A 27,032-nucleotide genomic window follows, 5' to 3' on the forward strand; every position below is an offset into this window, starting at 1 on the left:
CGACGTCCCTGGGGTCCGACCAGACACGCCCCCGGCAACACTCTCCTCCAGCCTGTGGCTCTTCGGAGCCCCCGCTCCACGCTTCCCATGGGGCCTGCCGGCTGCAGCAGGGGACAGCCCGGCAGCCGCAGCGCTGCGTCTCCCTCGTTGGGCTCCCTCCCTGACAGGCACCTGGTCAGTGGAGGAGCCGGTGACATCCTGCTTCCTCAGCCGCCGTTGCCGGGGATTCCTCCCGGCCTCCCCGCGAGCAGAGGCAATGGAGCGCCCTGCCAGCGGGGCCGGAGGGTCCCGAACGGGGCTCCCAGTGTGGCGCTGAACTCTGGGGGAGGGGGAGCCCAGACTAAAGCGCTCCGGAGGCCGAGACCTCCGAGCACGTGGGCGCACCCGCCCCTCTCCCTCTGGTGATGAGCCCGGGCCCTGCGATAAGCCCGGGTCCAGGGACACGCCCGGGTCCTGCAGGAAGGCAGAGACCCGGCTCTGCAGCCAGTCCATCCCATGAGAGGCTGCCGCCTCACGCAGCTGGGCCACCAAGCCATCCATGACAGCCCCCCAAAGACCGCAACGAGACCCCCAGGGAAAAAAGGCCCTAACAATATGCTGGCGTTGGGAGGGAATGAATCTCACTCACCAACGTCCAGCTCCGAAATGATGCCTCCCCCCCCCAGGACACCACACCCTAAGGTGCGGCAGAGCCCACCCACGCTCTCTCTCCACCAACCAGCACACCCAGCTATACTTTTCCACACCCCCCTGGCACATCATTAACCCTTTCTTATTCTCCTTCCCACTCTAGGCCTAGTCATGCCTGCCCTGCGCTAATTTTCCTTTCCTTTTTTCTCTACGGGCATTACTTTAAACAATAATTTATTATGTTGCAGTTTACCAATTCTTAGATGTGGTGTCTGCATTTGTTTTCCTTTTTTCAACTTTCTTTGACACACCAAGCCGTCCAGTAACAAGTGGCAGTGAAGGCTCATTCTGACATGTGACAGCCCTTGCAAACTGTCTGGATGAGATCTGTCAATGTATAAAGCGGCAATTGAAACACAACCTGATTGAATTTGTATATGTTTCTATACCCCAAACTTTTTTATTTTTGGATGGCGGGGAAGGATTAGGTCCCTTGTCAGCTTTTACAACCCTCAAAGGCTCTGTTGGACCTTTACTTCCTGTCTGGTAAAAAGGTTGAACAGGAAACAAGGCTAAATCTCTCTAAGGCCTCTTGCACACTGCAGCTTGGAAAAGTGTTTTTTTTATTTTACTGATCTAAAATGCAGCCCATTGTTTATAATGTGCCTGTACACACAGGTGCTTAACCACCTTCCGCCCGCCCTATAGTACAATGACGGGCGCAAGGTGGTTCTCTCGTTCTGATAGGACGTCATATGACGTCCTACCATTCTCACTGCGCATGCGCGGCTCAGGGAGCGCGCAGCGCGGTGATCGCCGCTGCACTGTGTCCCTCAGACACAGCGGATCACGGAAAGAGCCGAAGATGTCGGCTCGGTCATGTGATCAGCTGTGTCCAATCCGATCAGCTGTGTCCAATCACAGCTGATCACATGTAAGCAGGGAAATGCCGGTTATCGGCATTTCTCTCCTCTCGAGCTGTCACGTTGACAGCTCGAGAGGAGAGGAGAGCCGGTAATCGGCTTTCCGCGGCGGGACATGTACACTGATCATCAGGGCATTGATGATCAGTGTGCTCTGATGATCAGTGTGGTCCCAGAAGTGCCACCTGTCAGTGCTCATCAGTGCCACGTGCCAGTGCCCATCAGTGCCACATCAATGCCACATATCAGTGCATACCAGTGCACATCAATGCCACATATCAGTGCACATCTGAGCTGCCTTTCAATGTCACCCATCAGTGCCAGTCAGTGCTGCCAATCAGTGCCACCTATCAGTGCCAGTCAGTGTCGCCTATCAGTGCGCATCAGTGCCGCCTATCAGTGCCAGTCAGTGCTGCCTATGAGTGCCGCCTATCAGTGCCGCCTATCAGTGTCATGTATCAGTGTCATGTATTAGTGCTGCCTTTCCTTTTCAGTGCCCATCAGTGATGCCTGTCAATGCCCATCAGTGCTACCTACCAGTGCCTCCTCATTAGTGCCCTTCAGTGCCACCTATCAGTGTCCATCAATGCAGCCTATCAGTGCCCATCACTGCAGCCTCATTAGCGCACATCAGTGAAGGAGAAAAATCACCTACAAAATTGTATAACTAAAACTAAATTTTCAGTGGTTTTTGGCTTGTTTAAGAAAAAATAAAAATCCCAAAGGTGAATAAATACTACCAAAAGAAAGCTCTATCTGTCTCAAAAAAATTATAAAAATTTCATATAGGTACAGTGTTGCATAATCGCGCAATTGTCATTCAAATTGTGACAGCTCTGAAAGCTGGAAATTTGCCTGGGCAGGAAGGGGGTATAAGTGCTCTGTAGGCAAGTGGTTAAACAAGCGTTGTGTATGTACATATGAGCATAAATGTTAATAGATTTTGCCTAGAAATGTATTGTGCACGCTAATGTTGATAACCTCCAATGGCTTCCAATACCACCTCTATGCTGATGACACCCAGATCCATCTCTCAACTCCTCATCTCACCCCCTCAATCTCCTTACATATCAAAAATTTACAGAACGACATATCAGTATGGGTGTCACATCACTTCCTCAAACTCAATCTTTCCAAAACAGACCTTGTAATATTTTCTCCTCCCCTCCCCATGACTTTACCATTGAAATCAACGGCACAAGCATTGGTCTCTCCCACATGCCAGGGTGCTAGGTGTAATCCTAGACTCTGACCTCTCTTTCAGCCCCCACATCCAATCACTGGCTAAATCCTGCTACCTCAACCTCCGCAACATTCCCAGAATTCGCCCCTTTCTGACCAATGATACCACAAAACAACTTATTCACTTCTTGGTTATATCCCGCCATGACTACTGCAACTCCCTCCTCACTGGCCTACCCCTACACAGGCTATCCCCACTTCAGTCTATTATGAATGCCGCTGCTAGACTCATACACCTTACTAACCGATCTCTGACTGCTGCCCCTCTCTGCCAATCTCTTCACTGGCTTCCATTAGCCCAACGTATAAACTTCAATACTAACCACAGCTTAGAAGGCCATCCACTACAGCTACATCACCAACCTCATCTGCAGATATCGTCCAAACCATCCTCTCCGCTCCTCCAAAGACCTCCTGATCTCCAGTTACCTTGTTACCTCCCGCCTCCAGGACTTCTCCAGAGCCTCTCCAATCCTCTGGAACTCTCTGCACCAGTATGTCCGGTTAGCTCATACCCTGTCCGCCTTTAGACAATTCTTGAAAACTCATTTATTCAGGGAAGCCTACCCCACCTCCACCTAAGAACTGTACTTGAGTCACCTCCATCAGACCATCCGCTGCAGCTATTACCTTTTGTACCACCTCCCCCTCCATTTAGATTGTAAGCTCCGTGAGTAGAGCCCGACATTTCCTTCTGTATCGAACTGTACTGTAATTGTACTTTCCCCTTTTTATTGTAAAGCACTGTGTAAACTGTTGGTGCTATATAAATCCAGTATAATAATAATAATGTGCATACACAATGCGCACAAATATACTCAAAAATACACGCAAAACAAATGCCTGAAATTACATCCTGAAATGCTAATACTCAGACATCAGTACCGTGTGCAAGAAGCCTTACAGAGCCCCAGAGAGCAGTAAAGCCGGCCATACATGCAGGGCTGCTGTTAGAAAACCATGGGGCCCCATACAGCCAACCTGACAGGTCCCCCCCCCCCCAAAAAAAACAGTTTCCCGTTTCTTCAGTTATGAATGAACAAAAACAGAAATCGGTACCGATCGCTCTTCGTGCTCATTCAGAAAAGTAAAGGGCTGATAAATATGACATGTTTACCAGACCCTTCCCCCACTCTCCATCCTGAAGAATTCTTTTGTGTGCTTGTAGCTATCGGTGGAAAGGAGAGGGAATCTGGAAGCACTGTGGGGGCACACAGGGGGGCCTGGGCACCAGGGGGAAATGTATGGTGCACAGGGAGGGTGATGGGTGTGATGGAGGGGAATTACTGGAACCGATCCCCTATATGGGTCTCTCTGAAGCAGTTGAAAGCCAATGGGAGAAGGGAAGCCTGGGCCCCGTACAGGAGGACTGGTGGTACCCCCTTATCCACGGCCCTGCATACATGGGTCGAATTCTGAAAGAATTTTCTTTCGAATTTTGCTTCATTAGTGGGCCACAGCAAAGACCAATTTCCGAGCAACCATCAAATTTGAGTGATCGGGCATGTTGGATATATTTTCAAAAACAAATTAATTTCTAATCAATGATGGAAGAATCGTGTGAAAAATGTAATCAAAAAAGAAATGAGCATGAGCTGTGACCTGGAAAAGAAAGAAGAGTCCTGGCCACGAAAAGGTTTTTTCTGTAGCAACAAGAGGTTAAATTAAGGGCTTGGTTGGTTGAATTTCTAAATCAATGTTGGCACCATGGGATTACAAAATGCACAAAATGTCCTATTTTCTAAAGGAAATTTGTTCAGAATTCAGCTCATGCATGGCCTGCATAACACCTGCTAGTGGATATAACATTTCCTCACTCTATGTGAAACAAAAAAAGTTTAAGGTATAGATACACTCTAACAATTGCATTCATTCTTTTATTCATTTTCAATCATATTAGTATTTGAAAACTGGTTTTAGAGAGTGTACAAAATTGCCTGAAATTGCTATGTGTATGACCGGCATTAGGCCATAATGCTGCTTGAATTACATTAGACCTGGAAATAAAAGGACACAGCTGAAGCTATATGGATAGGAACATTCATCTCAATCTCCCATTGCTATTGTACTGCTTATGATAGAAAACTGCTTCTGAGTAAAATAATTTGCCCTAGGTTTTCCCTTATAACGTGAAATGTTACTAAGGAGGAAACTATAGGAGAAACTGTTCTTAAAGTAGAACTCTGGACAGGTTGTATACATTCAAATATTTATAGAGCTCACCCCCTAGAGGGCCCGCTGTTTAGGCCCCCAGGTTATTTGCCAGTAGATGCACCCGCAGCCAGGCACACAGTAACAGTCACTTGGCTCAGTAATCAGTCTAGGGCAGCCTTTCTCAACCAGGGTGTCTAGGCACCCTGGGGTGCCTTCATGGATGAGAACCATCTTCCCTCAGCCAGAACACTGAAGAGGGGTCGTGGATGGGTCTTCCAGCATGACAATGACCCAAAACATACCACCAAGGCAACAAAGGAGTGGCTGAAGAAGAAGCACATTAAGGTCATGGAGTGGCCTAGCCAGTCTCCAACATTAATCCTATAGAATATTTATGGAGGGAGCTGAAAGTTCGAGTTGCCAAGCAACAGCCAAGAAACCTTAAGGATTTAGAGAAGATCTGTAAAGAAGAGTGGACCAAAATCCCTCCTGAGATGTGTGCAAACCTGGTAACCAACTACAGGAAACATCTTACCTCTGTGCTTGCCAACAAGGGTTTCTCTACCAACTAAGTCATGTTTTGCTTGGGGATCAAATACTTATTTTACTCACTGAACTGCAACTGAATTTATAACATTTGTATCATCAGTTTTTTTTCTGGATTTTCGGTTGATATTCTGTCTCTATCATTTAAAATACCCCTATGAAAAAAATTATAAATTCTTCATTTCTTTGTAAGTGGGCAAACTTACAAAATCTGCAGGGGATCAAATAGTTATTTTCCCCACTGTATGTCCAAGCTGGAAAAGATTACAGATTAAAAAAAAGACAAAAATGAAGATTTACGAGCTCACAATTCATATGCCATGGCTTGTCCAGTATTGCCTTGTTGGATTTTCTATATGTCAAGCATGTCTGTGCATTGTCTCTGCTGTGCAGTCAGTGTTTTGCTCTGGTTCTCTCTGCTGACATGGTACATTTCTGCTCATACTACAAGAGGCTATAAACAGAATTAAACATTTAACAGCTTAGCCCCTCAAATATGTAACTCTGCTTAGCAGCTTTGCCTAGAAATAGCAGCTCATAAATAAAGAATGTGCTTTACCCTTTTAAATTTTTTTTTGTGCAATGTATTCTGAAACTCAGCAACTTTCTGCTTTATACAAAGAACATGTTTTTATTTATTTTATTACAGGTTCTTATATAGTGTTGTCAATTTACACAGCAATTTACATATACAGTATTTAGTACATTCACATCAGTCCCTGCCCTCAGTGCCGGTTCACACTGATGTGGTGCGTGATTCACATTGAATTCTGTGCGTTTCCCACACTGCATCAGAATTGCACTTCGTTCATACAAACCACTGCGGGTGTCTATGTTAAAGTAGCAACACCCTAAAAAGGTTCACAGAAGGCAGTGCGGTTGGGTGAATCAAAAGGATGTGAACACCAATGAGATTAGATTCCAGTGCAAAAAAAAGGTGCTCGCTCTTTTCCTGCGGGTGCAGTGTGATTTGCACCATACAAAATGTATGGTTTAAATCGCATTGCAAAGAATCACATGTGATTTGAACAGGAATGTGGTGTGATTCCTGTCCAAATCACATAAGGTTTCCCGCATTGCAATAATGTGAACAGGCCCTCAAGAAGCTTACAATCTAAGAGTCCCTAACTCACATTCATACATACACATATTGAGGCCAATTTAGATAGGAACTAATTAACCTACCAGCATGTCTTGGGAGTGTGGGAGGAAACCCACACAGGCACAGGGAGAACATGCAAACTCTGTGCTGTAGCAATTGTACGTACAAATATGAATGCGAACATCCATTTTGCTAACAATCCTCCATCTTGGGTCATCCTCACTCTAAATCAGTCCCCCCCCCTCTCTGTTGAGTGACATGTGGTCCTTGTGTGCTGGGTTCAGAAGTGCACAGGACACAGATGGATATCCTTCATGGTTGTAAACCCAATTAGCTGATGCCAGGGTGTCTGGCAAACTCTTGCTCTGAAGCTGATCGTAAAGCCATAAACCTGGCAGTCACTGGACTTCAAAAGCATTCCAGGATAGCAGCAAAACATATATCCCATGTGAAAACACTTTTTCATACAATTTCGTAATTTCTCGTAGGTAATACATACCATAAAGCAAAACATATATTCAGATTGGTCATTTTAATGTGAGTCACCTGATATCTTACACCCCTAGTTAAAGTCTACAGGAGAGTAGGAAGCCATATAGTTCTAGCTGAAATAGTAAAATATGGCATATTTGATGTCTGGACGTTCAGGATATCATTCTGCATATTAATCTACTAGTGGCTAGGCTGCACCATGTACCTAGGGAAGGTTACTGACCATCATATAAACTGGGAGGGATTTGGTCATAGCCTGAGTTCCCCGCCTAAAACACCCCTCCCCAAATGAGGCAATTGGTTCTCTGCTTTAAGGAGACACCCTGCTGGGTTCCTAGAAAAGGCTGTTATGCTTGGAGCAGTAAGTGGAAGTTGAAGAATTCTCCCTTTTTAACATCAGGAACCAACTTTTGGAGAAAAGGCACCCTTTTGCTCTGACACTTGAACGCTGCTAAAACCAATGCTGATGGCAAGTATTCTACCTCTCTAAACTTCTTCCTGTTTTCTCTCTGTTGTGGTATTGCTCTCTTATATATATATATTGGCTACATCTTTTTCTGTAAATACTTTTATTGCACCATTTTGACCTTTTTAGTAATAAATCTTATTTTATGAAAAGTGTTGAACTGTTTCTAAAGCTCTTTAATGCAAACTAAGAATCCCTGTCTCTGAAGAGTGCTACTGTGTGTTTTAAACCTCTATATACATCTGCCTGTGGTGACAGTGTGTATACAGACGATTATTCAAACATCATAGTGTTACTGCTAAGATTGGTGAGTTTTCTCTTTCTCTGTACAAAAAGGAGGTGGTGGTAGTGTGAAGGGTTAATTGCGTAATTAACCTGACCCAGTAACAATCGCTCTCAGGCTGCGGTACATAGATTGTGGTTCATTAGCTGGAAAATCTTTGTGCAGGGTGCAGCTGAGCATGGCATTGTTACGCACGTGACAGCGCGGTTTTAGATTGGCTAGTCCTTCGGTCACGAGTTGAGAAGGGCTGGGGGTCTGACGCCGCGTCCGTCACATGTGCAAGCAGTGCTGTGGTTGGGATTTGAACCGACAACCCTAGTGCTGCTAGGCAGAAGTGCTAACCACTTAGCCACTGTGCTGGCCATTTGCATAACATATGACTTTTACACAGAAAGTGTTCCCCTCACAATGTTCTTGTCTTATTTGGTCCCTATTGGACTGTAAAATTTACTATTGGAAATATTTTGTTTCGTAAAGTATGTTCAATAAGTACCAAAAGAAAAACGTGATATTGTCAGAGTTTTCCTATGTCTTGTCTGTGCACATTTCCCTACTTTCTGTATTATCTGACGGAAAATATTTAGCCTCCAAGTTCTTATCTGGGAATGATTAGTGTTTAAACTGGAAAGATGAAAAAAGTGGAAGGGTCTGAGTAGTAGAGCAAAAGACAGCGGGGCAGGGCTGACACCATTCAGTCCACAAAAATGTCATGTGTTGTCAACCCATTACATTTCTGGCACATCAAAAGGTATGTCCTTTGAACAACACAGGACTAAGAAAGGCCAGATGCACATAAAACCACCATTTGTTGCAAAACCTTAAAGCGAAGTTCCAGTTGAATAAAAAAAAAAAGTAATCAGCTACAAAAACTGTAGCTGCTGACTTTTAAAATACAGCCACTTACCCATCCCTCGGTCCAGTGGTGTCTTCACCACAGCTGGTTTCCCCAGCCATCTTCTCTTCCCAGCACCTTCAGTGTGGGCACCTGGCTGTGACTGCTTGCAGCTTCACAGCCGGGTGCCCACTGTGTATGCCCAGTAGCGCTGCACTTTGTGAATGGTCACGTGACAGATCCCAGAAGACTACGGCGAGGGAGGGGGGAGGACAACTTCTGCTTCCGATCGCCTTAGGCGATCGTGGCGAAAGTGGGAGTGGGTATCTGTCAAATTCAGGTACACACTCCCTGAAGGTGCCAATCCTTAACAGGGAGCAGGGGACAAAAATGTAAAGCGGAACTTCCCCTTTTGGGTGGAGCTCCACTCTAATATATAAGTACCTGCAGGGTCTTTAAAGGGATAAAACATGGGACAATGTGCCTATATTGCAATAATGTAATGCTAATGGGGTTTTTTTTTCATTTTAAAGTGTTTGCCCAACCACCAGGGCCAATCATCTGTCCCTAACTGCAGATAACCATTGGATATGTGTGAACAGTGGCAGACATCGCGTCCTTTCAGCTTTTGTACAGACTGAGATCCAACAGTTGGTCCCATTCCTGCTACAGGAATCCACAGACATACAAAATTGCAGGTGTGAATGGAGCCAAACAGTAACAATAATTAAATATTAACCATAGCTGCCAGAATAAGGTGTCAGTACATACATTTTGTTTTACAGTCTGATACTGTAGCACTCCTTGGAGTTTTCACAATGCCCCCCCCCCCCCCCACATTCTACATAGCATTGCCCGATGCCTTAGAACAAGGGTCCTCAAACATCCTGGAGAATGGGTCAGTTTACTGTTCTTAAGACTTTAGGGGACCAGTGGTAGTAGAAAATGCCCCAGGGTCAGTGGTATTAAACAATGCCCCAGTCTTGTGGTCAGTGAGAGTACAAAAATTATCTAGTGCCTTTGGTCAGTGGTGGGTGAAATAATAATGTATTCTTGCTGTCAGTGTGAGGAATAGAGCCTAATCATTGATGTCAGTGGGAGGAATAGTGCCCCATCGTTGTTTCAGTGGAAGGAATAGTGCTCCATCATTTCTGTCAGTGGGCCAGCTAGTGCCCCACCAATGATGTCAGCGAAAGGAATAGTACTCTATTAATGGTGTCATTGGAAGGAGCCAGTCAAATGGCTGCAGAGTGTAATTTGAGAACCAGGCATTGCCAAGTTGGTTGGGAGTAGGAGGGGGGGGACATCATAAACTGTGGCTCTGACAACTTGGAAACTTTAAGCAGCAGCTATCAAGACTGTGCTTTTTAAATCAGGAGCTCAGTTCTAAGCTGTCGATTTGCTTATAAATGAAAAAAATTTTAGGGTTAGCAATGTTGCTTTACGATACATGTGACCTGAGTTCTGCTTCATCCAAGGATGCTATTTGCATGCTTTTTCCACATGCTTGTTTGTTATTGGTTCCTTGGTTATAAAAAAAAACAAATACTCATGGGTTGGCTGATGCTGAATACAGTCGGTGTGTATTTTTCTCTCAAACAGACCAGGGACGCCCAGGCTAACCCTGCCTATAGTGATCGATGCTTTCGGGGTTGTGGCCATCGTGGAGATGTATTGCATATTTGGTGGTCATGCCCGAGACTGTTTCATTTTTGGTCTCGTGTGTTTGGCCTCCTTTTCACCTTGTTCCATCTCTCCATACGCCAGGATGCTCGGTATGCCTTGCTTCATTGCCCCATACTGGGCCTCTTGGCTCACCAGCAGAAGTTGGCTTCCTATTTGTTTTTATCGGCCACTAGGACAATTGCTCAGGCCTGGAAGAGTCCGTTTGTCCCTCTTCAGGGGGTGCGGGATCGTATGACCACTATGATGCTCAACGAACAGATGTTGAGTATCTGCAACGACTCCCAACGTAAATTTTTTAAAATATGGGAGCCGTGGTTGCCTTTCCCACGCTCCCCCTGGCTAGTCTGGGGATGTAATGGCGTTCGGTATTGGCGTCTTGGACCCCTGCTCTTATTTTATTTTTTTTCCTTTTTCTTCCTTTCTCTCTTTCTCTGTTTGTTTTTGTTGTGACAGTGGACAGCTGCCTTTAGTTGTTATAGTCAGAGTTACATTAATGGTATTGTAACTTATGTGCCATTGATAGCCCCTGTGTGGGCGTACCTTTTGCCCTGTTGGCTTTAGAGCACTGTTTTTTCTATTTTGCATTTTTTATCTGTGCAATTGATAGCCCCTGCGTGGGCGTGTTTTGTTAACCACTTCCCGACCGGCCATTGCATATAAACGGCCGGACGATGGCAGTGCAGGGTCAGGTGACCGTTTATAAACGGCCTCCCCGCACCCTGCTTGTGTGCGCTCCCTGGGAGCGCGCAGCACCGCGATCCGGTGCCCGCTGTGTCCCCCGGACACAGTGATCACATGCTAATCAGTGATCACATGCGAAGTAGTAAGCAAGATGTCACTTGTGACATCATTGCTTACTACGTGTGAAATCTGTGAATGATCACAGAGGTCACATGGTACAAGGCTATTCACAACAGCCTTGTACCATGTGACAAGCTGTGACCAATCACAGCTCACTCAGTACTTCTCAATGAGTGCAAGAATGCACACAGAGAGAAAGAGAAATTATTGCTTTTACATCCTATATGGGTGTAAAAGCAATCAGTGTAAAAAAAAAAAAATTTTCATCATCCCCCACAAGTAGTACAGTGTCACCATGGTGACACTGTACTGCTAGGGTGACAGTATGTAAAAAAAAATAAAAAAATAAAAAATAAGAATATAAAAAAATAAAATAAAAATGTAAAAAAAAGGTTTAAAAATTATAATTTTTGGTTATAAACTAATTTGGATTTTTTTTTTACTAAAAAGATAACGGAATAAATGTTGGCAAAGATTTATGATGAAATATTATTTATTTGCAAAATTTTATAAAAAAAACTTTTTTTCAAAATTTTTGGACTTTTTCATTTACATAGCAAAAAAAATAAAAATCCCAGTGGTGAATAAATACCACTAAAATAAAGCTTTATCTGTCTCAAAAAAATGGTAAAAAATTCATTTGGGTACAGTGTTGCATGACCACGCAATTGTCATTCAAAGTGTGATAGCGCTGAAAGCTGAAAATTGGCCTGGTCAGGAAGGGGGTAAAAGTGTCCGGTCTGGAAGTGGTTAATAAAAACCATTGAAATATAAAAAGACCAGGGACAATGTTTAATATTTAATAGACATTACAGTATACTAGGCATCAAAGGTCGGTGGCATCAGGTGCTGCTAAACTTTCTTTGTACCTGACATACAGTGCTGTGAAAAAGTATTTGCCCCTTCCTGATTTTTTTTTTTTGCATATTTGTCACACTTATATGATTCAGATCATCAAACAAAAGATAACCCAAGTAAAAACAAAATACAGTTTTAAATGATGATTTTATTTATTAATGGAAAAAAGCTGTCCAAACCTGCTTGGCCCTATGTGAAAAAGTTGCCTCCTAAACTTAATAACTGGTTGTGCCACCCTTGGCGGCAACAACTGCAATCAAGTGTTTGCGCTAACTGACAATGAGTCTTTCAAATCGCTATGGAGGAGTTTTCCCCACTCTTCTTTGCAGAATTGTTTTCATTCAGTCACATTGGGGAGTTTTCGAGCATGAATGGCCTGTTTAAGGTCATGCCACAGTATCTCAATTGGACTTACGTCTGGACTTTGACTAGGCCACTCCAAACCTTAATTGTGTTTGTTTTTTTTGAGCCATTCGGAGGTGGACTTGCTGGTGTGTTTTGTATCATTGTCCTGCTGCATAACCCAAGTGTGCTTGAGCTTGAGGTCACGAACTGATGGCTGGACATTCTCCTTCACGATTTTCTGGTAGAATTCATGGTTTCATCAATTATGGCAAGTTGTCCAGGTCCTGAAGCTGCAAAGCAGCCCTACACATTATCCCATTACCACCACCATGTTTAACTGTTGGTATGATGTTCTTTTTATGAAATGCTGTGCTAGTTATATGCCAGATGTAACGGGACGCACACCTTCCAAAAAAGTTCAACGTTTGTCTCATCAGTCTACAGAATATTTTCCCAAAAGTCTTGGGGATAATCAAGATATTTTTTGGCAAATGCGAGACGAGCCTTTGTGTTCTTTTTTGTGTGCTTTTGCCTTAAAACTCTGCCATGGATGCCATTTTTGCCCAATCTTTGTTGTTGTTGAATCATAAACATTGACCTTAAAGTATTACTCAACCCACAACAGTAAAATCAGTGTGTATAAGTAGTAAAGTTTGCGTGTTATACTCACTGTGGATCTTAAAGGTTTAATCTTCTGCATTTTGTAAAAAGGATGTTTAACCTCCCTAGCGGTATGATTCCTTCCGATTTTTTGTGCTGAAAGCGGTACCATTTTTTCGCATGGAAATAGTTTTTTATTGTAGGCTGTAATTTTTAGGAAAATTTCCCCACAAATCATTATCACTCAATTCTGTAAGTGGTTCTGATTTACTATCGCTGTTCTCTAGCCGGTCTAAAACCGCTTTTGACGTAAAGGGACGCTTTTTGGACGCCATGGACTGTTCTAAGTTTCCAGGCAGAAAGAACAGACAAAATGCAGGCAGGGCACAGGACAAAGCACTAGGGACAATATGTATGTGAATGGGATGAAACAGCAATGTTTTACTATTTAAAATTGAAAAAAAAAAATGACATTTTTTAATTTTTTTAAATTTCCCGCCTCCGGCGGCGCCCGTACGTCCCGACGTCACGGGGACCGGAACACAGAAGCCGGATGCCGGCATCGGCCGGAGGAGATGGCCGGGGACGCTGCAGGGGACACATCGTGGGAACGAAGGACAAGGTAAGTGCTGCAGGGACCCCCAGAGCAGCGCCGCATGGTAAGCCCGAGTGTAGCTCGGGGTTACCGCTTGTGGTATAGAAATTCTACCCCGAGCTACACTCGGGAAAACCGCCAGGGAGGTTAATCCTGTCTTCTCTGAATTTCCCTTTCTTCCACGTTTCCCATTTCAACTCCTGATAGAACAGAGCCTTTTGGACACTCTGCACATGTGCAGTTTGGTGTGTATTGCTAGAGAGTTTTTTCTTGGGAGAATGCATGTGATCAGCACAGGGCCAATCAGCACTAACCAGACACAGGATCAGGGGTTATGCAATCTCATAGGGCAGTGGGAGGAGAATGAAAACTCCTCCTACAAGCTTTAACCTGTGCTCAGCTTGACATTGACATAAGTCACAAGACTGCTCTAACTGCTGATGAGAAAAGGTATTTAGCAGTTTATATTTACTAAAATAATTGCATTTCCATGTTCTGTGTATTGTGGGAGACCAGATATAGTGAATGCAGGGTCCTGGGAGACCAGATATAGTGAATGCAGGGTCCTAGCTTTAGTAACACTTTAACTGAGGCGAGTAAGCTCTACAGCTCTTTAGATATTGTTTTATGTTCTTTTATGACCTCCTTGAAGAGTCATCGTTGTGCTCTTGGAGAATTTTGTTAGGAAAGGTTCACCACTGTTCCAAGTTTTCTTCATTTGTGGATAATGGCTCTTACGTGGCTCGCTGGAGTCCCAAAGCCTTAGAAATGGCTTTGTAACATTTTCCAGACTGATACAATTACTTTGTTTTTCATCTGTTCTTGAATTTCTTTAGATTGGGGCATGATGCATTGCTTTTTGAGATCTTTTAGCGTGCTTCACTTTGTCAGCAGCTTCTATTTAAGTGATTTCTTAATTCAACTGGTCTGGCAGTAATCAGGCCTTGGTCTGGCAAGTGAACTTGAACTCAGATTTCCAAAAAATTTGGTTAATCACAGTTCATTCATGATTTAGCAAGGGGGGCAATTATTATTTCACATAGGGCTAGGCAGGTTAGGAAAGCTTTTTTCCCTTAATAAATTAAATAATAATTTATAAAATGCATTTGTATTTACTCTGTTACCTTTGTGTAATATGTTTGATGATCTGAATAATTTAAGTGTTACAAATATGCAAACAAAAATCAGGAAGGGGAGAAATACTTTTTCACAGCACTGTATGCTGCATACAGCATATACCATCTCTAACCACTTTGTTTCCAGAGGATTTACCCCCCTTCCTGACCAGGCCATTTTTTGAGATACAGCACAGCATTCATTTAACCGACAATTGAGCAGTCATGCAGCGCTGTACATAAATTAAATTTATGTCTTTTTCCCACAAATAGAGCTTTCTTTTGGTGGTATTTGATCACCTCTGCATTTTTAATTTTTTTGCACTATAAACAAAAAAACACTAACAATTTTGAGAAAAAAACTACATTTTTGACTTTTTGCTATTCAACATGTAAAAAAATTTTAAAAATCAAATTTTGTCATAAGTGTAGGCCAAAATGTATTCTGCTACATGTCTTTGCTAAACAAAATCCCCATATATGTATATTAATTGATTTACGTGAAAGTTATAGCATCTACAAATGGTGGTATATATACTGGAATTTTTTTTTATACTAGTAATGGTGGCGATCAGCGAATTATAGTGGGACTTTGGCGGGCATTCTGACACTGGGTGGCAACTAACTGCCACTGACATCCCCAGTGACACTAATTCAGTGATCAGTGGTAAAAAAAGCACTGACACTGTACTAATGACTCTGGGCAGAAAGGGGTTATCTGGCGTGATCAAAGGGTTAACTGTGTGCTGTGTGTGTTTTACATTATGTGCTGTGTGTGTTTTACTACGGAGACGTTCTGCTTTGTATTTCTCTGCTGGGCAGAGAATTTCCAGCTGGGACCCAGTGATTGACATCCCTAGCCACCAATAGCAGTGCAGCTCATGTGCCCCCTACCCAGAAATGCAAATCATGTATAAATATGATATTGCACAGCTCTGCCGCCCTGTAGCAGTACTTCTACTATAGGGTGGCGGGGAAGTGGTTAAATCTCAGCAATCTCCTCAGTGTAACCCTCAGGACCATAGCAAAGCAAGGAAAGAAAGATGGCACACTACAACCATACACTGTAAAGCAACACCCATTTCATTAACCATGCTCAATTTTTAGCTGTGCCCACAAGTGCATGGTGGATGGCCCACGAGTGCATGGTGGATAGCAACATGCCACATTTTTCATCTCAATCCCTCAAAGGTGTCACACCTATTTAATTCAAATGTTGGCAACTATGTTTTTTTACCCCAGTGACTCCAGTTCTAGAACTGATGTTAGGGACACTGTTAAATTCTTCTGACCACTGCACTCTGTACACTCAATGTTAAAAGGAGCTGCAGTCTGTATTCTTACACTGTTTTGTGTATGCTTTCTATTTATCATTGCATCATTCATTTTTTGGCTAAGCATTTCTTACTATGGTATGTCTGCTTTTATTTTAACATGGGAATTAAGGGTTGGGACACTAGCAATGCACTGCCCCACCAAAAAAAAATGATAAATAACTAATAGTATTTCAAAGAAATACCATTGTGTATCGATGGTCCAGGGAGTTATCTGATTGCCTTTGAGGATCGCAAAGGAATTTGTTTTACACTGTTGAAGCAAATTGGACCACACTTTTGTAAGGGCGTTCTTTGGTCACTTTTTATTTTGCCTTCCTCTGAAAATCCTGAATTGAGTGGGGCAAGGGTTACATGTTTTTTTTCCATATTCTGTTAAAGTGTAAACCCAGAAAAAATGTATTTTCTTTTAGCTTTGGATAGCATGTGGAAGGTTTGGGACCTATGTCTGGTTTTGACTACGTAATATTCCTATTCAGGGCAAAGTGACAATGTTTTTATAAATGGCCCTTCTCAGACATATGATACTTACCACCATTCCATCATCTCTCCTGTCCTGGCTCCATTGCAGCTGGTACTAACATCCCAAGTGTTGGCTGGTGTCATATGCTAAACAGATGTCTTTTCCCTAGTCAGTTGACAGTACTCAGACCTAGCATTGCATTGATAGATCTGAGTACTGTCACATGGGAGAAGCTCACATGCTCCTCCATACTCCAAAATACTGGGTAATGTCACCGAATGCAAAAGAGACAGGAGTGCCATAAGGAACCCTGTTAGGGTAAGTATCAGGAGTTCAAGAAGGGTGGGGGGACCTTTAGAAAGACATACAATAAAGAGAAATGTTTACAGTATCTCTGTAAAGAGGATCTTTCCTAAGACAATCTGTAGGGCAGCACAGTGGCTAAATGGTTAGCACTTCCACCTGCCAACCACGGCACCACCTCCCTGGAGTTTGCATGTTCTCCCTGTGCCTGCGTGGGTTTCCTCCGAGTACTCTGGTTTCTTCCCACACTCCAAAGACATGCTGGTAGGTTAATTGTATCCTGTCTAAATTGGCCCTAGTATGTGTATGTATGAATGTAAGTTAGGGACTTTAGATTGTAAGCCCCTTGAAGGTTAGGGACTGAAGTAAATGTACAATATATACGTAAATTGGTGGCACTATATAAGTACCTGTAATAATAATAGATGCTGAATAGGTTTATCTTCTCTGCACTAGAACCAGTATATAGCTGGCAATCAACTAGGCAATTGCAGCCTAAATTGGAGGTACTGTATCTTGTAAAGGTATCCTGTTTTCGCATAGACCCATCTTTTATTGGAAATCCAAACATGAAGGGGATCATCACTAGACCATAACTAGACAATTTTGTCCATTCCCAAATTACTTTCGGAAGATATTTAACTTTTTTTTTTGCAATAAAAAATCCAGCAAGCATAAATCGTGTGTTTTGTAAAATATAATTTAATAAAATTAATATCCTTAAAACTCTTCTAGAACGGTTCCATTTTCCATGAAAGCATTAATGTCCACTCTTATTTCTAAAATTCTAAATATCCAGTCCCAGTTGCACACACCAGTCTGTCCTAAAATCATGGCAGCTAAGTCACTATAAGCATACTTTCCTTGCTGTTCTCTCTTTAGTCTAATACTTTGAAACTTCTCTGCCCTCCTAGGTGGTCATCACAAATACGGTTCTCCTTTTATAGGCAAAAGGAAAAAACGATCAAACAGATTAACAGTGTTTTGTCCAATAGATATTGCTAATTCTGAATGCTACAGCCCAAACCGCTAAAAGGATGTCAGGCTCTAACAAGTTATTGCTGCTGTTTTCCAGCAGGTCTTTCTGACTCTACAACAGCTGGAGATCTACTAGCTATATCATTCATGCAAATACTGTTGTAATTCAAAGGTGTTCATGTGCTACTCTGTGGCACACCTGCTGCAGTCCCAGTGCCCTCACCACTGGGCTCCTTTTCATTCCTATGCAACGTGACCCTTAGGTGTGAACCAATAGCAGCTTAGGGTCAGCTAATATGGTACCACTCTATTACCAAGACAAATTTAGCCAACTCTGTTTGAGATAAGATTCTCACCTTGCCTAATATTAGGAACAACTCTGTTTACACATCTAGAAGTTATTGATAAGCAGCATAGATGTAGCCCACACCTGGGGCCCTATTATGGTAACATGGGATGATATAATGGTAGCTAAGGCAATGGCACTTAGTACCAAAGAATTTAGCACTGTGAATCCCTAACTGCCATCTTGGGTTGCCACCTGTTTGGATGTCAGATATATGGTACTTGGTTTTTGTCCAGTGCTGTCACATGTAGAGGCCTTATGTTAAGTCGGCTGGAGCAGGGAGTGAACGAAAGATAAAATGTGCTGCACGGAAGGGAGGGTTTTAAAGTTTTCCTGCTGCTTTGTGCTGCATGGGCAATACACAGATTCACCCTAAGACTTCCTTTAGAACTGTGTACCTCTATATCATTAAACCATTAAAGCGGATCTTCACCCTCCATGACATGTTGCCTGCATTCCACCCCTACGTTGCACAAATTGGCCATTCTTTTTTTTCATTTTATATATATATATATATATATATATATATAATTTTTTTTTTTTTTAAGAAAGTTCTAGTAACCCCCCACCTGTGCCCATCATTTGGCTAGGCAAATGATGTGCACTTTGCCCGCTCTACCTCCTGGGATATGTACATCACATATCCCAGGAAGCATAGTCCTTCATTTGGAAAGGAGGAGGGGGCATAGCCAGGCTGCACATAATGGGGAAGCCTCCGGCTTAACCGGGAAGAGCCGGCGGCTCAACCGGGAAGAGCCGGCAGCTTACTCATGATGTCACATAAGAAGATGGTGGAGTGAGACCGTGGGGGGTGTCAGAAAAGAAGTGTATCTCAGCAGGACAACGCTGGATGCACTGTGTGTATGAGTACCTTAAATATGAAGGACCTGCAACTAGGTGAGTAGGGGTTAAAAAAAAAAGGGTGGGGAGGGAGAGTGAAGATCCACTTTAGCATAGCAGAGTGGCAAGAATAGATGTTGAGAGCTTTAGGTATAGAGGCTAAACTGTCATTCAGCATCTCAGAACAATATTGTAAGTGACAGCAAATTCTTCCAAGATCTAAAAACAAAAGCCTTAGAATAAAATGATGGATCTTAAAGACATAGGAGCAACAAGTATGAATACATAGTACATTATTAGTCATGGAGGTGATCATCATGCTTCCAAAATACTGGAAAATCTTCACAAATTAAAAGATAGTTACAAATTGATGTAGCAGCTTTTCATATTAAAAAAGGTAGGGGAAGAAGAGAAAGATCTGGGTCATCCTTCAGACACTGGTAACATTATGAAATAAGCAATGCCAACTCTGGTGCCATCATTTCTATTCACTGCTTCCGGCTGATATTTGGTTTTGTCAGTGGCAAAAGGTGGCAATCCTATGCCATGAATTGACAATCCCTACTCTGACTTTTCAGTGCATATAGCAGCAAGAGGCAGCAGCCAGAGGCAGGATGGGAATCTCCATTCGTCATACTTCTACAGAATGCCGCTGGAGAATAGATTATGTATCATTATGTTGCCTCAGGGAAAGGCACACCCCTGACCATTATAGAATAGCATTAAAAGAGAACAATCCTAAAATTCAATCGCTGTGTTTTCACCTTGTACGTTGTATATTCTCAATAAAAATCTCCTTAATACCCTTATGATTTACAAAAGTTGATTTATATGGAATGTCTATTTTTTAATGTTGTAGCATTTATGATCTAAAAACGCATTTTTGGTAGGTCACAGCGAATTTCCTTCCTTTTTCACAAACTATCCTAATCCATGTTTCTGAAACCTTAAGCTGACTGCAAGGGATAGCTCCACCATTTCCACTATAAAACATCAATACCATGGATAATTCTTGAACTATGGTGATTAATAGGTCAGTGCCGTAATATAGATATGTCACCTACATAAATCGGTGCCAACCATTTTATAGGTACATGGTCACCACAGATGGATGGCAACAATGAGGAGTAAGGCATAGGCAACCCATAACAACACGTCAAATTACACAGACTCACTGACTTTGGTAAACTGAAATTGGATTGATTGCCTGGGTTGCTGCAAGGTGATCATCGCCATCTGAACTGCCTTGTTGAATGTTTGTGCCTTGTGTTGAATGACAATATTTCTAAACAGCTGATTGGTTGAACATCCACAGTGAGTAGGTGATAGGGCCTCTATAAAGCTCTGAGTACTGTAAATTTTAAAGGACAAATACACCCAATGCTTTGAAGTGGCAGTTATTGTGCTAAAGCAAACCTGTAATCTCATTTGACTAAAGCAGTAGTGCTACCTAACAGTGACTGTCAGAAAGTACTTTTTCATTCATCTTCTGTCACCAAAATGATGCCCAGAGCTCCACTGAAGTGTTTTCACTCTTGTATTTTGGAGGTTATACACACCTTCCCATTCCCATCTTGTAATGCATTGACTGTGGTCACAGCAACCTATTGGCATGTCTGTGCCTTGTTATGTGGGATCTTTAAAAAGTCATTATTTGAATATCTGGCTCAGCAGAGCAGAAGCTGAATGAGGTTTGGGTGAAAAGGAACCTGATTAAAATTTGCACTATCATCTATAACTAGCAACATGGATTTGGTCAAATGAGGTTCACATTACTTAAAGTTCACACTTCTAGTTCTCCTCCTAAAGGGAAAACCTTTTCGTACCTTTTTGTGAATATAAAGTATTCTGACACTGTGAGCTATAAATGGGGAAAAATATGCCATCCCAACAAGTAGAGAGTCGGTAAGTTGTTCAACTGATGACCACAAACCTTCATTTTGATGGACCTGTGGTATGGAACTCCAGGAAAACTAGAAGTCCCAGTCTTTTTTTTTTGTTATCCCCTTTGTGTATTAAAGCAAACCTGTACCAATAAATGCAGGCACCATAAACTCTCAGTAATTATCATAATTACTTGAACATGGTCTTCAGAAGCTCAGGTAGTCCTTCAAATGTGATATACTGCTGGTTTCTTTGTTGTAAATAGATTTGCCACCAACCTAAAAAAAAATAAATGGGGTTTATTTACTAAAACTTCAGCGTGCAAAATCTGGTGCAGCTCTGCATAGAAACCAATCGGCTTCCAGGTTTTTTTTGGCAAAGCTTAATTGAACAAGCTGAAGTTAGAACCTGATTGGCTACCATTCACTGCTGTCCCAGATTTTGCACTCTACAGTTTTAGTAATACAACTCCAATGTGCCATGTCTGATCATCCTATGGGAACTGTCTTGTGCAAGGCATGTCTATTCTCTAACTATGTGAAAGTCAGAAATTGACTCATTCATGGGGGTTCTAAAGTGCTCTTCAAGACCAAAGCTGCCAACCAGAGCTAGTTTAATATAGGTGTTGTGGATGGCAACTTGGCAATCCCACAGACATCATTCTATCAGTTTCTGAACCTCTGGGCCAACTATGACTCACTGTCATCTCTGTATGTCTTCACCCAAAAAATTTGTTTGTCAACATTCCATCTCCAGAGCACATTGATCCAGAAAATCAAATGGAACACGGCACCTACCAATAACAGTATATTCATTTTTATCCATATGGCAAGGATGGTGGTAGGTTGTGTTGATCCATAGGATTAGTTTTGTGATTAAAAGCTGCTTGAAAGTGACTGAAAATGCTAGAATTATTTCTGTGTGTAGCCAAATTTACTGCTGCACATGGCTGGTCATTAACCCCATTCTTTTTCATACTCCTTCCTCAGGATCCCTGTGTGGTTTCAGCACAGAACCTTCATGCTGTTTGTGTAGATAAGTTCCTGGCGCAGGATGAGATGAGTATACAGAACAGGTTTAAATGTATTAGGGGCTCATTTCAGATGTTAGAGTAAAGTTAGGCTTAGCTTTTATGAGTTAGGTGGTTTGGGGGGAGGTTGAGTGTTGCTTTAAGGTTGGGTTAAATGTTAAGGTTAGGTAGGTGTTAAGGGATCACTATGAGTCCAATTACAGCCACACTCAAACTGGGAGAGGAAGGAATAGGACTGGGAGCCAATCAGGTGTGCTGTAAGGTCTGAGCAGACCCTATCAGTCTGCTTCTGCTCTCTCACTGTCCCATCAGCAAGCTAGGGTTTGTGAGATGACAGCACTGTATTCCTAAATGGTATCACAGAGGCTTGGTCCTCTCTCCTACTATGTGATATCCACTACAAATTAATATTATCTGCCTGATGAATTCTACAGAGCACCAAGAAAGGAACTTAAGAGAGAAAGCTGAGTATTTTTATGATGCATTAATGTCATGAACACATTCAAAAGTTTGTGTGCAGAAAATAAGGTTCACAGCACTGGGAAGAGCAGTCAAGAAACTGACGCGTTTCGCACACATGGCACTTATTCATCAAGTTGGGTTTTTTATCTCAATTAAGCACAAGTGTGAAATGCGTCCCTTCTCTGCTCTTCTGACTGCCGCTGCTTGTCTTTGTTTAGCTCAGTAAATGTTTCTAAGGACTTTACTAATTGGAGTGTGAGCATTCTTGTAATACAATTGTCAGGCTAGGCTGTGATGCCCAGGATCAGCTCCTAGAGAGCAAAAATGTATAAGGGCTCACTTGGTGAGCATATTGTATACTGAATTATATGTTACAGGCTTATTAAGCTTCAGCCTAGTCTTGCAGTATAACTTAAAAACCAACTGAACTTTTAGTTTAATCATGAATAGATGGGGGGATGGGGGTACTATCTGAATTTGCAAAGTGGCAGAGTAATATTAAAGCCTAATTGAACTTTTAGTTTGGCTAAATACATTCCAGGTCCATCAAAATAAAAAGTGTGTAAAGTCTTCCAGTCTGTTTTCTTTAGAAATCTGTCACAGTCTGAGTAGAAAAGCCTCTCCTCAGCCAGCAAGCAACAAAGGACCCCTGCTTTCTGTGGTAAAGCAGTGGTCTCTCTGCAGGGGTCCAACCTGCCCTCTATTGACTTAGAGCTAGTGCTCTCCAATCAGCATGTTCATGTTTCATGCTAATTGGCCACCTCTAGCTGTGACTCAGCGGGAGGCATTTTGGCATAGAGACCACTGCCTGCACAGCACTCTGCAGCATGCTGGCAGGGGACAGGTTTTTCTACTTACGCTGTTGCTGTTTTTCTAAAGAACAGAACAAAAACACACCTTTGGTTTTGAAACACCGGGAATGTATTAAGCTGATTTAAACTTAACGTTCAATTTTATTTCATTCCTAGGTGCATTTAACCTGCATCCTCCATTTTCCTGTTTCAAACAGGTTTTGCATTCCTATAGGATTGTATGATATGTATGTTTGTATGAGAATGCAACACCTTGAAAGCAAGCAAAGTCCCATCAGCACAGATCCTAACTACAGTGATATCAGAGGGTATTCAGGTCCAGGGACAAAATGCATATACAGACTTATTTTGACATTTTTTGCAGTGACTTTTGGCTGGATATGAAACATTGACATATGAAACATGACACTCTGCAACTCTTCTCTGGATCCCTTTATAGTAGTCATGGTAAGTACAAGTGTTTTATGGTACCTGCATATTTGATGCAAATTGTCAAATTGATTTTTTACTTAGCATATGTGCACTTTAAAATAGCAGTTTGACTAGGCTATAGACATTCAAATATCGCCATATTCTCAACAAGCTGTAATTAAGCTTTAAAACTAACCCCCATCAACCTCTGTAGCTGCGGTCACTATGGAGTAATTCATCCTCAAAACGTTTCTGTTTTACTTTCTCTCAACAGATCACCTTTTCCCTGCCAGACATGATTTGGCAGTCCAACACCTTTTCTATTATAAAGTTTTAACATAAACACAGAGCAGGTACACAGAAACAGGAGAGGGAGCAGTGCACTGAGACTCAGTTTGAACTACTTTGTTGGCCTGCTTCATACTTGTGTAGCACACAAAATTGTGCGATTTTGCATGCATTTAAAAAGTGCATAAAAAAAACAAGTGTTTTGCTTGTGGTAGCATTTATTGTTAATGGCAACCCAAGTGTGGTGAACGAGTTGCACAGTTTTGCATATGAAAAAAGCACGGCAAACATGGCCAAACACACAACGTTTAAAAAGGTGAATGAGCTTATCTGCCACATGCTGAGCAGCCCATTGAAATAAATGGGCTGCTTTATGCACAAAGCACAGCAATGTGTGAATGGGGATCAAATCTTTTGTAAATTTGAGGATGAATTGCTTCACTGTGTCCTAAGCTAAAGAGGTCTCTGAAGACTTATTTACTACTTCTTATTAATATGTATTTGGATTTCTGTATCTCGGGCACGGTTCTGCTAATATTTAGGGGTCCTCTCATTACATAGGTGAACTGGACCTCTAGAGCTAATTTTCAGAATTCATCTACAGTGCCACCTGTTGCTAATATCCAGTATTACACAATGTGGGAACAGCCATAAAATACCACTCTCTGTTGGGAATATTGTATATTCATGGTCTGCCTCCAGTCTGCTAACTGAAAACAGCAGCCACACAAGTAACATATTGACGATTGATTTAAAGGGAATGATGAAATTATGATTCCTCTGTATTGCTAAATAAGGGATTGATTTAAGTACATATTGTTTTTGGAAATATGTCTAAAGTATTACCCTTCAGCCTGCTTTATTTTAGAACTCTTCTGTGTAACTGCTGGGTGGATTTATCCTTTAAATTCCTGTGCCATCCTATCCTTTCCTGCCTAGTGCATTGAGGCACTGCTGTAGTTATTCATCAAAGCAACAAGAATAAGCCAATAAAATACATTCCCCAGTTTAAAGGGCACCTGTCAGGATGGCTTTTACCTCTCACTGCCCAACTCCCGGGAGCAGTGCCAGTTCTAGACTTTGCATTATGGTGTGGTGGTGAGTTTTTCCCCGGATGCAGCACTACTTCCAGTAATTGGGCAACTGTACCTCCAAACGCCAAATAGGAGCTTTTGCTGCTCCAGGTAAATGCCATCCTGACAAATCCCCTTTAATTAAAAAAAAAAAAGAGAAAAAACAGCTATGGAGGTTGTGTTTCTATACGTTATAAGGCACTGATATGAAGTATCTTAGGTTAAAGCCTGTACAGTATCTTAATGATTTTTCCAGTTACAAAAATGTAGTCCGTAAAACAATCCATTCTTTCGCCAGGCTGATCTCCAACATTAACAGGTTTACCAAAATTATGAAGATTATATTTCCGTAATGTTGCAGGTTTTTATGGCACATTAGAAAAAAAAAAATAGTCTGGGCATAGAAAGGCATTAGACGTTGTTGAACGTAGTAGCCATTATGAACTATGTGTTTAACAGTATATTTTCTGTCTACATTGATTCCGAGCTCATGCAGAAATGCTGGTAGTCTTATCTATGGCGAATGTAGCATTTGTAGATGGAGTTGGTGCAAGGGTGCTACTTAAAGTTTTCAATCACGGCAATCTCCTCAGCAGCACAGTGTGGAGTCAGGCCATTCAGGTAGATACTGTCGCATTTACTCATAGACGACAGGATCTCTTTTTCACTGCTCAGGTGGTTCACGGACAAGGTTCTCTTGCATGGGGTCATCTCCTGGCTGGGGCTCATCCCTAGCTCCGCTGATAGTTTGCGTTTAATGGAGGTAGCCCGTTGAAACTTGTCATAGATCTCCACACTCAAGCGTCTTCGGGTCTCTTTGAACTCAGCTGTGACATTGGCTGTCCATTCGGCAGCATGCGCCCTGAATTCCCCAACCTGCAGGTACAAAAATGGAGAACATAGGAAGGTCAGGCAATGTGCAATCAACAGAACATTTTGAATATCATTCCATGCAGGAAAGCATAGTGATGATATGCAATGTGTAGTAAGCCATATTAACCAATGTGAGTCAATCATTTACTGCAACTGAATAGAGTAAACTGAAATCTTATTGAACACTAGGGGCTCAGGCACACTTGACACAACCTTATTAATATTATACAGTATTTATATAGCGCCAAAGGGTATGCTCAGCGCTGTACAGTAGCAGGGGGACATAACATGAGACAAGACAGTAACAGTACACTACACGTGGGGTTCGAGGGCCCTGCTCTTTCGAGCTTACAATCTAGGAGGGAGGGGAGGGTGGCACAGGAGGAGATGGCTGTGGGGGATGGAATGGTGGGTGGAATGAAGGAGGTGGGTTGTGAGGTGAGGTCGGGTGTTAGGAGAGGTTGGGGTAGGCTTCCCTGAAGAGGAGGGTTTTCAGGGTGCGCCTGAAGGTGAGGAGGGTAGGTGACATTCTGATGGATTGGGGTATGGAGTTCCAGAGGATGGGGGAAGTCCTAGAGAAGTCCTGCAATCGGGCGTGGGAGGAGGAGACCAGGGAGCTAGAGAGCAGGAGGTCCTGTGAGGAGCGGAGTATCTGGGTATCAGGTCAGTTATGTAGTTCAGGACGGCATTGTGAATGGCTTTGTAGGTCAGGGTTAGCAGCTTGAACTTGATGCGTTGGGCAATCGGGAGCCAGTGAAGGGAGTGGCAGAGGGGGGAGGCAGATGTGGAGCGCTTGGTGAAGTGGATGAGTCTGGCCGCTGAGTTTAGGATCGACTGGAGTGGGGATAGCGTTCGTTTGGGAAGGCCGGTGAGAAGGAAATTGCAATAGTCCAGGCGTGAGATGATGAGGGGGTGTATGAGTTGTTTGGTGGTGTCTGGGTGAGGAATGTGCGTATCTTGGAGATGTTGCGGAGGTGGAGCCTGCAAGATCTAGATAGCAGTTGGATGTGGGGTAGGAAGGAGAGGTCGGAGTCCAGGGTGACACCCAGGACTTTGGCGTGTGGGGTGGGAGAGATGGTGGCGTTGTTAAATAACCTTATTTTTTTTTTTAATGCCTCACTGAATATCTGCAATGCATTGAAACGCAGGAGCTCCTATTGCTGTCCTGAATGGCAAGGAGCAAAGGACAGAAAATTATATTCCTGGAGCAGTAGAGAATTTATGCAAGCTTATCATTTTGGCTATAACTATTCTTAAAAATTACT

The 27,032-nt window shown here is 42.6% G+C and overlaps 1 protein-coding gene across 2 annotated transcripts in view; it reads right to left on the reverse strand.

Annotated features, from left to right (window-relative positions):
* Nucleotides 1-17,449: 17,449 nt before the first annotated feature.
* KCNK2 (potassium two pore domain channel subfamily K member 2) overlaps nt 17,450-27,032 on the reverse strand; it is a 153,353-nt gene continuing 143,770 nt past the window's right edge. For both annotated transcript variants that reach the window (XM_089684812.1, XM_089684814.1), the window contains exon 7: nt 17,450-25,770. In XM_089684812.1, coding sequence (XP_089540938.1) covers nt 25,453-25,770 — 318 coding nt within the window. In that variant the 3' untranslated portion in view covers nt 17,450-25,452. The remainder of the gene's footprint in view (nt 25,771-27,032) is intronic.

The sequence above is a fragment of the Staurois parvus genome, unplaced genomic scaffold (assembly GCF_062004578.1).
Source record: "Staurois parvus isolate SC_StPar_1 unplaced genomic scaffold, SC_StPar_1.0 ptg000357l, whole genome shotgun sequence".
NCBI lineage: Eukaryota > Metazoa > Chordata > Amphibia > Anura > Ranidae > Staurois > Staurois parvus.